This window comes from Sinohyriopsis cumingii, chromosome 7, assembly GCF_028554795.1.
Source record: "Sinohyriopsis cumingii isolate HCF-2022 chromosome 7, ASM2855479v2, whole genome shotgun sequence".
Taxonomy (NCBI): domain Eukaryota; kingdom Metazoa; phylum Mollusca; class Bivalvia; order Unionida; family Unionidae; genus Sinohyriopsis; species Sinohyriopsis cumingii.
The window spans coordinates 24,679,199-24,692,539 of NC_142967.1; the positions used below are offsets into that span (position 1 = coordinate 24,679,199).

Here is a 13,341-nt window from a genome sequence, read left to right on the forward strand (position 1 = left end):
CACCACCGATAAGTTCACGGTGAGATTTCCATCGCCAGTATAATAGACCCATCCGCATCGTATTAAGTCGTGTAAATCTCCGCCGAGATCTGGACTTTTTTTAAATGTCACAGTGAACATAACAGATTTATTTACTTCATGAAAGCTGCTTGGTTTAAAATGAGTGTTAACCCTGACAAAATAACACGGCTAATGACCACAAACGGCCGTGATATCGGCAATATTAAGCTCGAACCGAATTGTTTTACGTTAAAAACATTAATCACAGTCAGTGGAGGGTACCGGGTTGATTTGTTTCTTCTCAACAACAGTATCAGACCAATCTTGAGGTTTAACGCAACGACCACATACAATCCGCGTCTCTACGACGGAGACGTTCTGCAGCATATAAGCTATATCGACATCTTATTTATCAACTTCTCGATCCCTGAGATGTCATATGATGCCGGAGGTGAATCCAGCCACGTTATCTATAGTTTTTCTCAAAACGTGCCCCCCTGAGTCTCTCACTGTGGTCAAGCCATATTTGCCTATTTACTACCCGGTCAACAACGTGTGCAGCACTCCAAAGATCACTATGTCGATCACAGACCAATCTGATTGTTCACCTTGACGAAGAACGAGTTACACTTCGCCTGCACACCAGCAATACTGTGTAACCAGAGATGTATAAAATACAGCTATTCAGAGCAAACAAGACAGATTATCGGTAGGTTTTAATCAATGCAGTTTTCCAAAGCCGAGGCGGTGTTAACAAGTGATGCACGCAAAGTCTTTCCCATCGCGTTTGAAGCATCAAAAGGCGCTGCAACAAGCGCTGCTAGTGATGTTGAAAAAAAAAACCTGTCTTATACGTCATCGGGGATAAGATCTACTGTTTTTCAAGGCCACAAATAACCGCGGTACATGTAACATTAGTGGTACTATACGAAACAACTGTCATCAACGTCATCGCATATATTGCACCATCACCTACTGAAGACAGTGGAATGACCGGAGCGGCCAAGCAAATACTTTCACGAGGCGGAAAAAGGATACTGGCCGAACTTGAAAAAAAATAGTTGGCGGCGCCTGTAGATACATGTAAGGCAACGTTAAATATCATGAATTAAATAGGCCTCAAACAACTGTGCTAGTTTTATGTAACAACTGTCTATAAATTGTCCCAGTACACATCATTCTACTGCGCTTTTCCACGACGGCCCGATCAATGAATCCACGACCGAGTACGAGTATTTGAAGTATCCCGTCGGGACAAAGAAGGCACTAGGAATACTGAAGCCCGTAACAAAGACGTCCACCTATTATCGCACAAGACTTTTCTTGAAGTACGCGACTAGATACAGTCAACCTGAGCTGCATACGATGCTAACTCACTGGTGACGCCGGTCAGCAACGGATGAAGCTTGTTTAAATCAGCGCGATACCAACTAAACAATCAGACCATAGAGAAAATCAGCAGTTAGTTGCATGTTACAAGCATGGTAATGAACCTGATATCGGTCAGCGACGACTGGATCAAAAGCACAGACACTGACATTTTGGTACAAGGACACCAATACTAATGCCTCTCTCAGTAGGTATATTAAAGAAAGAGCTGCATTGATAGCAAAATTATTCCTGATGGCAGTGACAATGCACATTTGCATTTAATGTTAATACTGCGATTTGCAATGGTTTTACATTCAAGATATCCAGAAACAATGCTGGTTTTGTTGCACGACATCTTATTACATCCAAAAGCCATGGAATTTATATGCTTTTCTCTTTTAATTATATTCTTGGTTTAACTCAGACATCCACCAACACTATTTGGCACGTTGTTGGTGTTTGAATGCAGTATTTAAAACAGGTACACTGCAATGTGCTGCTGAAGTTCCAGTTGGTCAGGGCGAGATGATAGTGCTGTCGTTGCGGATACCTAAAATAACACAATCGGTAAAACATGCCTCCCAACTAGACAGTATTTTGGCGCGTTTTAGCAAGCATATGTACTTTCAGCAGACAAAAGGTTTTAAAAGTAAAATTTACATGGAGGCGCAAAAATGTTACATGTAAAACAACCAGGAAGCACTATACGTTTTTCTTGTGTTTCAAAGAGTTGAGTAGGATAACAGTCAGTGCCAAGAAACGGTGTTTAAAAAAAAAGTCGAGTGTAACTTTGCTGCTGCTAACATCATGCTGAAGGCAGAAATGCCAAAATAGTATGATACCGATTCAAGCACGCAGGAATCTGCACAATATTTCACGAATCTGTACCCGGTGTTTCGTTTAGACGTGTTCAGACAAGAACCGAGACGACTCAAGGAATCAATGAAATACATTGTAGACCCAGGGTCAAATCATAATGGTTACCAGTGATAAGTAGATGACGCTGGAAAATGATAGTCAGAAATAGCATCATGGTGGTAAAACTGCTTTATCGCGCCGTTGCTTGCAAGGGTTGCATGAACACTCTTGTCAGTGCTTCTTGGCAAACTATTCAGGCGTGGACTAAACAAAATCGCAGACGTGGGCTTCAGAATACACGGTACAATTTGTATGAAAAAATATGAACCAGGCTGGAAATGGGTGAACATAAAATAGAGTATATATGGGTTTGGCTGGCCAGGATTGGTTAATAATGTAAGCTATTTTTAGGAAAAAGAATCTTTTGAGAACTTTCAGTCCTTTAACAGTCTTGAATTTGGAACACTCATTACTAAAATTAGGACCTGACTTTTTGGTGATGAATTGAAAGCACGTGTTTCAAATACATGCAGGTCCAGAAAATGCCGCGGCTCATATCCTTTTCTCTACACAGAAGAAGACATCCAAGTTTCATCTATACTCACAAATATAGTTTTGATCATGAGCACTCAGAAATTTTAAGTTATTGATTTGTTTTCAATATCATAGTGTTTGCACAGATTTACTAAGGGAACTGAATTAGTACCGTGAGTCCTTCAACTTCCTGTTACGGTACGCCTATAAGTTATGTGGACATAGAATCCACGTTATCAGACGTGACCGGATTCCGCTCTGTCATTCTCAAGGGTCAAATGCCCTTACGCGTAAGATTTTCAGTTTGACGTCTGCAATATGTCGACAGCATGCCGTTCATGAATGCTAATCTCGATGACTTGCTGAAAATCACAGTGTGATTTTCCCACACACGAGCTGGGTTTGGTGAAAAGCTTCACTACGTTACACTGTTTGGTGTCTGCCAGCATGAGTACATGACATACTGTGATACGTTTTCCGAGTTGAGTTTTCCCCATCGAGACTCTGTCTTTAACATGTTGACAGTTGATCGAATATTCCACGTTGATCATGCAGCCGCAAGCAACTTACTAAACTCATTCAGGATCACTAACATGGGGGAGTATTACGATCTGTATATGAAATAAAGATGTCAACAAAATCATGTTGTGCATTACAAAAACATAATGTAATATCTTAATTTAGGGTTGCGTCTCATTTAACTTTTATTATGCCAGCAACAAGGAAGTGATTGATAAGTGAAAGGATGAGAGATCGGTGTACAACGTTAAGTTTGTTGGACTATGATGCAAAGTGTACTCGATCAAATTAGAAAGCGAGATGTGAAAAACGAGCCAAGAGAATAGCAAAAATGTGGTAAAAAAAATAACTGTTGGCGCTGACAGGTGAAAAACATCTCGCAAATATGAAAATTATACGATCAAGGAACCACACGCTGTACGCATGCATGCTAACGAAACTGGACTCTGTTGCTAAGAGGACAGACGATACGTACTTAATGGAGTTTCCACGCTGTCACACGGACATGTTGGGATCACAAGACCACGCGGCGGTGACATCTGATGAATCTTATGATTTATATTAAAATCAATATTCTGTCTCTTTTTTACAAAAAATAGTCACGGCCACAGCCATAGTACATATTTTTAAGTTTTACAAAGTACCGGAAATTACGAAAATCAACAAGGGTGGGAACATAAAGCGTTCCATGAATGACTGAGTCGTGCTATTTATACGATAACTCTATTAACTCTGAAATCAGAAGCAAGTATTATAAATATCACAGGATATTTGAAAAAAGTTTTGACATCTTCACATTATTTTTCAGGCACTGTCATGACGTACCGCACACCGGGAGCGACGAATGTCAACAAAAGCGGAAATATCAAACGTCCAATGAACGCTTTCATGGTATGGGCACGAGATTACCGTGCAAAACTTGCAGCATCCATGCCTAACGCTACCAATTCTGACATCAGCATCCGCCTGGGTCAGCTCTGGAGCCAGATGTCATCAGAAGAGAAAAAACCATACTACCAGGAAGCCGATAATATAAAAAGACAACACCGCAGGGATTATCCTGGTAATTTGCAGCCGTTGTACGTTTGTGTGTCCATCATGAGTCTAAATCACATGTAATTTGATATGTTCTTTTCTGCGGTATATTTTACCCATTCTATATTTTTTCGAGGCAAGAAACTAATAATATGCACAGAAAGTAAAAGGATATAGCCATTTTAAATCGCAGACATATATGATATTCCTGAGAGAGAGAGAGAGAGAGAGACAGAGAGAGAGAAGAATCTGTAGTTCAAAAGGTTCAAAATGTTTAGTGATCTTTTTCTTACCTTTCCTTCTCTCAGATTGGGTGTACAAACCATCTCCAACTAGAAAGAAAGAGGAGGCTCCACCAACCCAGCACAGTGTTCTCTGGGCCCGTTACACTCAGGGTAAAGGTCTTGCAACTGCTGGCGAGACTGTACCCAATCCTGTCCAGGTGTCTGCCAGTGGTAATATTGTTTGCAGTGCAGAGAGCACGATCCCTTGGACGTCTGTTTCAAACTCAACCATGCGTAACCAAGTGGCGCATCCACCTTGTTCCGTCAAAAGTTCATCAGATCAAGTAGTGGACAGTACATTATCAAAAACCTATGAACATCAGCAGATCCCAAGTGCAAATTCACTACAGGCTGAAACTTGGAATACAGTCGTACAAAAACAGCTTGTTTGCCCATATACAGAAGCTGTTAGCTCTAACGCTGCAATCCCGCAACAGAATGTTAGCTCCAACACAGCTCTCCCAAAGCAAGTTGTTGACTCTTCCACCGTGAAGCAAACTACAATATCCATTCCAAACGACACTACAGATAGTTGCACTGTGGCCCAGCAGACGTCATTCTTAAGTGTGCAGAATGATATCTTCACCACATCGGTAACTCCTGTCGATAGTTCAAGTCGCGAAGACGCTAGGAAGGAACACAGTGAACCTAACTTGGCAATTCAGCACAAGTCCGTCGGAAACAATTATGGTAAAGACTCGGATAGCTCAGTCACTGATCTTAAGAGTGTTAGCGGCGAGTCTCTCAGGTCAATATCTACCGACAGGACTTCGAGCTGGACATCTCATGTGTATAATCCAGATAAGAACTCTGTTCCATCCAAAACTGGCACTCACCACATAACAGGTTCAGGCTCAACTTCTTTATCAGGTATCCAAAGTGAAGAATCATTTATCTCCAGTAACAGCTACAATGACGGGTTGTTGAAGTCTGTAGATACAAGTGACTCCTCGACGCAGTTAATTAAGTCTTCTTCGATTGAACAGAGTGCTACCTCCATTGACAGCACTAGCCAAGATGACTCGTCAGCACGAAGTCGATCATCGTTTTCGTCATATAGATGCAGTTCAACTTCGTCTACTAACACTTTTCAGCAGAGTTCGTCCTCTTACAACGTTACTCCAATTGTTTCATCTTCAAGTAACTATAGCTGGGACTCATCAACAAGCAATGTGATGGATGACTCATGTGGTGGTTCAATATCAGAGAAGTCAAGACAATCTTCATCAAAACTTATTTTGAGTAGAGAGACCTCCAGCAATCTTACACCATCCTCGTCCTTTGCCAAATCTGCTCAGTCAACCACTACTGCTTCTAGTCGGCAAGATCTTTCTTCAAATTTGCTGCGTACTCCTTCAAAGGCTGACAGATCTATGTCGTCGTTCACACTGTCTAAGACTGATCAAAGTTCAAATGTAAGCATTCGTGGCCATGATTCTTCAAGCTCAACAAATAGTGGCGTATCATTTATTCAAATGAATACCCATGCGGATCGGAAACAAAAATTTAGCACTTTTGGACAATGTTCTAGTATCGGTGCTTTGAAACAGTTCCAGCAAATTACAACACAAGAACCTGTAATTGATTCTGATGAAAGTGGACGACAAACCCATCTTGATACATCCTCATCGTCTGGAAGCCTGAAAAGGGGGAAGGAATATTCTCTAAACATAACGGGACAAACCAAAATGAAGCAAAATGACATAAAGACAGTTACTAAAGTAATTCCAGTAGGAAACACAACAAGGACTATCCCTGACGCCCAGACTGAAAACTCGAGCTTGCGCAGACTCCTGACAGCCACGACTCTACCTTCAGGTTAGTTTCACTTCATTCTGATATGATCAGGCCGATTATAGCTGATTTGACACCAGAGATATTGTGACGTCAGCGATACTAAAATTTGTAACTGCAAGTATTTCTTTGTAACACATTATCCTGTTGTTTTTTAAAGGATATAAGAAAAATAATTTGAACTCTAGTTGGGTCCACATTATCCCTTGTGCTCCGGAAAATAGTTTTGCACATCAGAAATCGATAATAATAATAATAATAATAATAATAATAATAATAATTGTAATAATTGTAATAATAATAATAATAATAATAATAATAACAACACGATAATAATAATTCTCGCAAGTGTTCAGGCAATGTAGGCTAGATAAAATCGTTATCTTCAAATTGTCATTTACTAGGTACATAATCTATATAACAAATACCTCCATTAAACGGAGATTTTAAACGAACAAATAACAACTGCGCTTGAGCAGCATGTTGAATTTTAATATCTAAGTACAACAGATATATGTCGAACCCGACAAGGTACATTCATAAGTATTACATGTAACGGTACGTAAGAATAAAATTTCGATATACTTACAGCGTTAGATACAAAATAATCGAATCCTTCATATATATATATATATATATATATATATATATATATATATATATATATATATATATATATAGTGTGTGTGTGTGTGTGTGTGTGTGTGTGTGCCTCACAGTTTAATGATCGAGAGCGGCGTGTCAATTTAAGCCCGGTACCGTGAAGAATTTGCAAAATTTGGAACTCAAGAGTGGAACGCATAATGGATTCATTTTTATTTTTGCACATACACGAATGAAAAAGGAGGGTCAATATATCGTACTGTGAATACTTACTCAACTTAAAACAGAACATTTTTTGTATATGGAAAATAGTATCACCTGAAGATAGATGACAATGTTCGGTTGACACTGAAATATTTTAAACTTTATATGACGTTCAAACACATATTATAATCTTTGTTTCAAGAGTTATCTAGAACTGAGTTTCCTTCATCAATAAATCACGAAGAAAAATGTATCGTATAAAAGAGCAAATGCAACGACGACTTTGACAACTCGAAACCAGACTGCGTAATCTGTATCGCATGATGGTCAATCAGTGTAAGACTCTGTTTGCCAGAAACTGATTTACACCGCTACACCTTTAATTATGTAAATGTTTCGCAATAATTGCTTGTCTAAATTAGTTGGGAAGAAGGCCTCAGTAATAATGCAAAAACAGACCTTTTTGCTTGTGTGTGTACAATGTGATGGCCGTAGTAGGTCATGCGATGACAAACGTAATCACGTGATGAAAGATAGAGGTATTTCCCATCGTGGTTCTACACTGGAAAAGACGATCTTGCACACGATCACGATACGTAAGGATATACACACTACGAATACGTAAGGATATACACACGTACGAATACGTAAGGATATACAGACGTACGAATACGTAAGGTATCCACACGTACGAATACGTAAGGATGTACACACGTACGAATACGTAAGGTATCCACACGTACGAATACGTAAGGATATGCACAAGTACGAAGACTAGACAAGATGTTCTTATACACCACACGTAGGAATGTGAGAACGTTGAATTTACAAATATAGGAGTGTGAGAAAAGATGCGTTTACACACATAGGGACACGAGAAAAGATGATCATAAACACGTATAAATGTGTGAAAGGATGATTTTAAACATAAAGGAATACACTATGAACCATGAAGAACAAAATTGCCTCGCAAACAGGATAACTTCAAGCTATGAATTTAGCCCATCAGAAATGTGTATATTACTTTTGTATGTTGTAAGTATCATAAATTGTAGATTTTGTCCTCAATTCCGGCCTTTTTCCAAGCCTTTACAAACCGCATGAGTGTAAATTATTATCGTTTGTTTTGTCTTAAATGTAGCTAATCATATGTTTTATATCAATACAGGAAACGAACACTAGAAAGTTTTAGAACCACCTATAAGCATTATTTTGCTCACTTTAAATACAATTTTAAATAATGGACGTCTTATTCACTGTTTTCTTTTTTCTTGTTTTGTTGAATCGTGAAAGTATTTGCCTTATTACAAACTTTAAGCGTTGGATGTGTTTTAATCTTATTAGCCGTGTATGTATTTTTCTTGTTACAGACATTAAGCCATGAATGTGTTTATCTTGTTGCAGACTTAAGCCATGAATGTGTTTTTCTTGTTGCAGACTTAAGCCATGAATGTGTTTTTCTTGTTGCAGACTTATGCCATGAATGTGTTTATCTTGTTGCAGACTTAAGCGATGAATGTGTTTATCTTGTTGCAGACTTAAGCCATGAATGTGTTTTTCTTGTTGCAGACTTATGCCATGAATGTGTTTATCTTGTTGCAGACTTAAGCGATGAATGTGTTTATCTTGTTGCAGACTTAAGCCATGAATGTGTTTTTCTTGTTGCAGACTTATGCCATGAATGTGTTTATCTTGTTGCAGACTTAAGCGATGAATGTGTTTATCTTGTTGCAGACTTATGCCATGAATGTGTTTATCTTGTTTCAGACTTAAGCCATGAATGTGTTTATCTTGTTGCAGACTTAAAGCCAACAGAGTCACCATCATGTGACTATGTAACCGTAGTTGACAGATTGCTGGTGTGTAATAAACAACCTGTGCATGGAACGCATCAAAGCCAACCGACGAATTCCAAAGGTATGTACCACCACGACACGTAAGAGAATAACTCCGAATATGAAATTAGTGCTATTTCAGCAAGGCATGCTAAAAACTTAACTCTGAACACGAAATGAGTGTTATTTCAGCAAGGCACATTAAAAACTTTACTCCGAACACAATATGAGTACTATTTCAGCACAGTTTGTAAGTCCTAAGATTGTGTTATGGCGCTTAACAATTTACAAGCAAAAGCGACTTCGTGATGTCCTTGATCCAGAAGTAATTTGATGTAAAGTGATAGAGAATCGTCACGAAACTTCACCTCTTATTTCTTTTTTTTTTAATTTTTTTGTTTCTTTGTTTGTTTGTTTTCTTTTGTGTTTATGGTCATTTATTTCACTATTGCAAGTGCCAAAATTGCACTTTTGTTCATATTTATATTTTGTTCCACTTTGCAACAGAAGGGACGCCAGCAAATGTCTCCCAGTTTCAGGGTACTGAGCGCAAACATTCCACATCCTCGAAGATGTCTCGGAGGAAAATCAACAAATTTGAAAACACAGGGAATTCCAGGTAATGCGTTATTGATTCCGTGTTTTCATTTTCTAATCAGGTAAAATTTAATTATGAATGGATGGAATAAAATTGTGCAAATATGGTCAGGCACTTGATGTTTATGTTAAAAAAAGACTTACCTGAATTAGCTAAGCGTTATATAAAATCATATATCTTTTCTTTATCATTTGATATTTGGCTTAAGTGAAACATTGTAAAGCTGGCTGAATAATTGGATATGGGATATTTCCAAAGTGGATTTTATTATGATGCTTGAAGAATAAATTACAGAATCTTCTGATTAATAAACCATTGTTTTAATTTTGTTACTTGCGTTTTAACGGTCTTTTGTTTCTGTTCCCTTCTCACACACATATAATCGGTTGATTATACTTCGATGTAGAAACCATAGGCCACTCAACCTGAGAAAAATAATTTAGGGCGTTAACCTTTTTTTCAATACAGAACAATGGTTAAAGAGAAGTCATTTGGTATATCCAGTGATGGCATAGGACAGATGACCTCGTCGACTTCATCCTCTTTGGAACTTGATACCCAATCTGGTAAAGGTAAGCATGCGTTAAAATCAAGGTTGATATTCATTAGCCACATGGTGCCTTGCTGTAGCAGGCAAATGTTATTATGTGGTATAGATTATAGCATATGAGTAGAAACGTAACGTTGCACATCATCGAATTGGCGTAAGACGTTAGCGTTGATGTTAGAGATATAATATTTAGCTAGTATCCGCTAGACATGAAAATAAACGTTTTATGATACATGATGCGTATCTAATGGTATCGAAATGATTTGACTTTAGTTTATTTTAAAACGTACGTATAAATGTTATGATGCTATCCTTCTTTCCGTGAACAATGTTGCTTTTGTTATCCATTGAGGGATTTTGATGAAACCTTCTACAGAACTTTGTTATCAATGCAAGAACTATTTCCGCTGAATATAACCTCTGTTCAAATACGTTTTGTGCAGGTGGATTTGGCAATAAATTTTGTGGTAATCTTTTCAGAGAATGTAAGCGACAGAGTAGTGTATTTTTCTTCAGGACGAATGCCGCCAACTGCTCAAAAAGGTCCCATCATTTTAGAAGGTTGACTGACATCGATGGTCAGATAACAATTTTGCAAATGAACATAAACGAGGTTGGACCAAGTTTATTTGGTCAATAATAATTTCGTATAGTGCAGTACAGCCATAACCCTGTGGTGTATACAAAGATTTCGTATTAAATCAACTATAACTACTATATCGTCGTGCACGAATTAAAAGAAAAAGGCGAAATCAACAAGTTTTGTTAAATTTAACAAATGTAATTATTTGTGTCATAAAATGAAGAGGAACTTCGTTATGAAATCCGATCTAATCCTAAAAACATTTTTCAATCCCAAGAGAATCGAATTTTCTGAATGAATCTCAGATCCTAGAATGCAGTCGTCTGCTAACAGTCCTGTTGTATAAAAATGGCATTGCCAATAACACATATGAATAATTCATAATAGTCCCAGAATAATATTTTAGTCCGATGAGCATTTTGTAGTTCCAATGAACATTTTAACATTAATGTTTCCTCTCAGATACTATCTAAAGACAACATTAAATACGTCTGTCGACTGATGCTACAACAAGAACATAAGAAAAAAGACTTACCAAATTTGTCCAGCTCCACGTGCTTATTATACACAAGCAAAGAATTGGAAACACATTTGCTACTATTAATACGTAATAATTTACAAATATACAATATAAAATAAAAAGCAAAACATAAAACAACACCTGACCTAACCCATCCCATGGAAAATAACTTAATTGTTCATAGAACCCATCTGACACCACCAGCCAATGAGAAATTATACCAAACTTGTCAACGTGTTTACATCTATAATCATTATTAGCAATTAGATTTATAGTTATTAATGGATCCCACAAAATCTTGTCACTCTTACTACCTTAAAATTAGAATCTGTACACGTAAACAAACTGAAGCTATAGATAATCACAGCAACTTACAGTCATTACAAAATTTACAAAAATTATAGATATTTAATATAAATAACATCAACCTCTAATATATTACTTGGTCAAAGTGACTGAATGAAGACCTAGCCTAGGTTTTATTACAATTCCCCAGTTTCTCATAAAATTTAGGTTTCACATTATCTTGCTTATAGTACTTCGGAAATTATCAATATCTTCTTGTTAAAGATAGTAGAAAGCATGCATAGTAAAGTGCTTGTTTCGTTTGCTTAACGAAAAAGACGAGGAATTCCTCAGATTTGAGGAAATCGTCAAAATTGGCTCAGAGATGAGTCAAGACTCTTGTAAGGCAAATTCAAGATTCTTGACAGCATTTTATCAATGATGCATTTTGAATCCTCTGTGAAAAAATTGATTGTTATACTAACCACTCAACAATATATATATATATATATATATATATATATATATATATATATATATATATATATATATATATATATATATTTGAGAAAGAAATCCCGAACTGTTTCGTAAAACTGGGGCCTAGTATGAGACCATACTAGCATTCAGAACATCCTCGCCTCTTTACCATTAGAGTGGAATAGTTTCAACTCTCAAAATGAGACTTGGAGGTAATCGTAGTGATATTTACCAGTTTTCATACCATACAAGCTATTGCTTACGTTGCCATTAGTGATGACACATTTTCGAAATGGCTGTGCCTTTATACTGTTATTTTACATAATAAGAACAATATGCATGAGGGCTGTTCAGAATGACCACAATGTTTCATATTCTAGCATGCAACGGAAAAGGCAAAGAAACGGTTGACCGAACTGGGTCATTAGGAAAAACACCAGGGTTAGCATGAAGTTGTGTCATTAATGACGTAATTTTCTCATGCAGTCGCTCAATGTTTCTCGGCCATACTTGCTCGAAATATGGTTGGTAATAAAGAGAAAAGGGATCGTTTAGGGTAAATTCGTTGCATAGCTGCTTAGTAACCTGATATGGAATGATACTATATCAGTAGAAATCTTACCAGATCTTAGCTCAAGCGTTTCTCCGAGTATGTTTTCTAGTTAACTTGGCATCATTAAATACTGGGTCCGTAATAGACTATGTCTGATGCATTAAACTCAACGTCGAAGATATGCCAAACATTTACCTACCGTATCATTGGTTGCAGTCTTGTATGCAATAAGGAATTTGCTTCAAATCGTATTTTTTAGTTAACAACGGGGAAAAAAATGGAATGATTTCATGTATTACAGAAAGGGTTACCATGTGCACTCATGTATGAAAGAAACCTTCTGCAGCATGGAATGATTTCATGTACTACAGAAGGGGTTACCATGTGCACTCATGTATGAAAGAAACCTTCTGCAGCATGACCGCTTCGTCATATAGGTAAATAGGTGAGTGATACGCGTGATACTAACTGCATGTGTTATATATACTACTGAATGCGGCATGAAATATATAAACATCCAGGCAGGTGATATGGGGCGTATTACCCGCTTATCCACCTACATAACTAATAATAGAAGGACCTGCTTGTTTTCAGTATAATTGCCAAAATCCCTGCTCTATTGTCAACGTTTTTTCTTCGCGTCTCATAATGACCCGGATTTTCTGATGCCGATAAGACGTGATCTATCAGTCAACATCAAATTAGTATTATAGTGATATTTGTAATATACAGCTG

General features: G+C 37.4%; 1 protein-coding gene across 1 annotated transcript in view; it reads left to right on the top strand.

The window, feature by feature from the left end:
* The window catches only part of LOC149794904 (uncharacterized), a 38,133-nt gene that overhangs the window by 4,303 nt on the left and 20,489 nt on the right, over positions 1 to 13,341 (top strand). Inside the window, exons 2-6 of the mRNA XM_089964545.1 lie at positions 4,091 to 4,345; positions 4,626 to 6,419; positions 9,003 to 9,119; positions 9,545 to 9,656; positions 10,104 to 10,207. Coding sequence (XP_089820671.1) covers positions 4,091 to 4,345; positions 4,626 to 6,419; positions 9,003 to 9,119; positions 9,545 to 9,656; positions 10,104 to 10,207 — 2,382 coding nt within the window. The remainder of the gene's footprint in view (positions 1 to 4,090; positions 4,346 to 4,625; positions 6,420 to 9,002; positions 9,120 to 9,544; positions 9,657 to 10,103; positions 10,208 to 13,341) is intronic.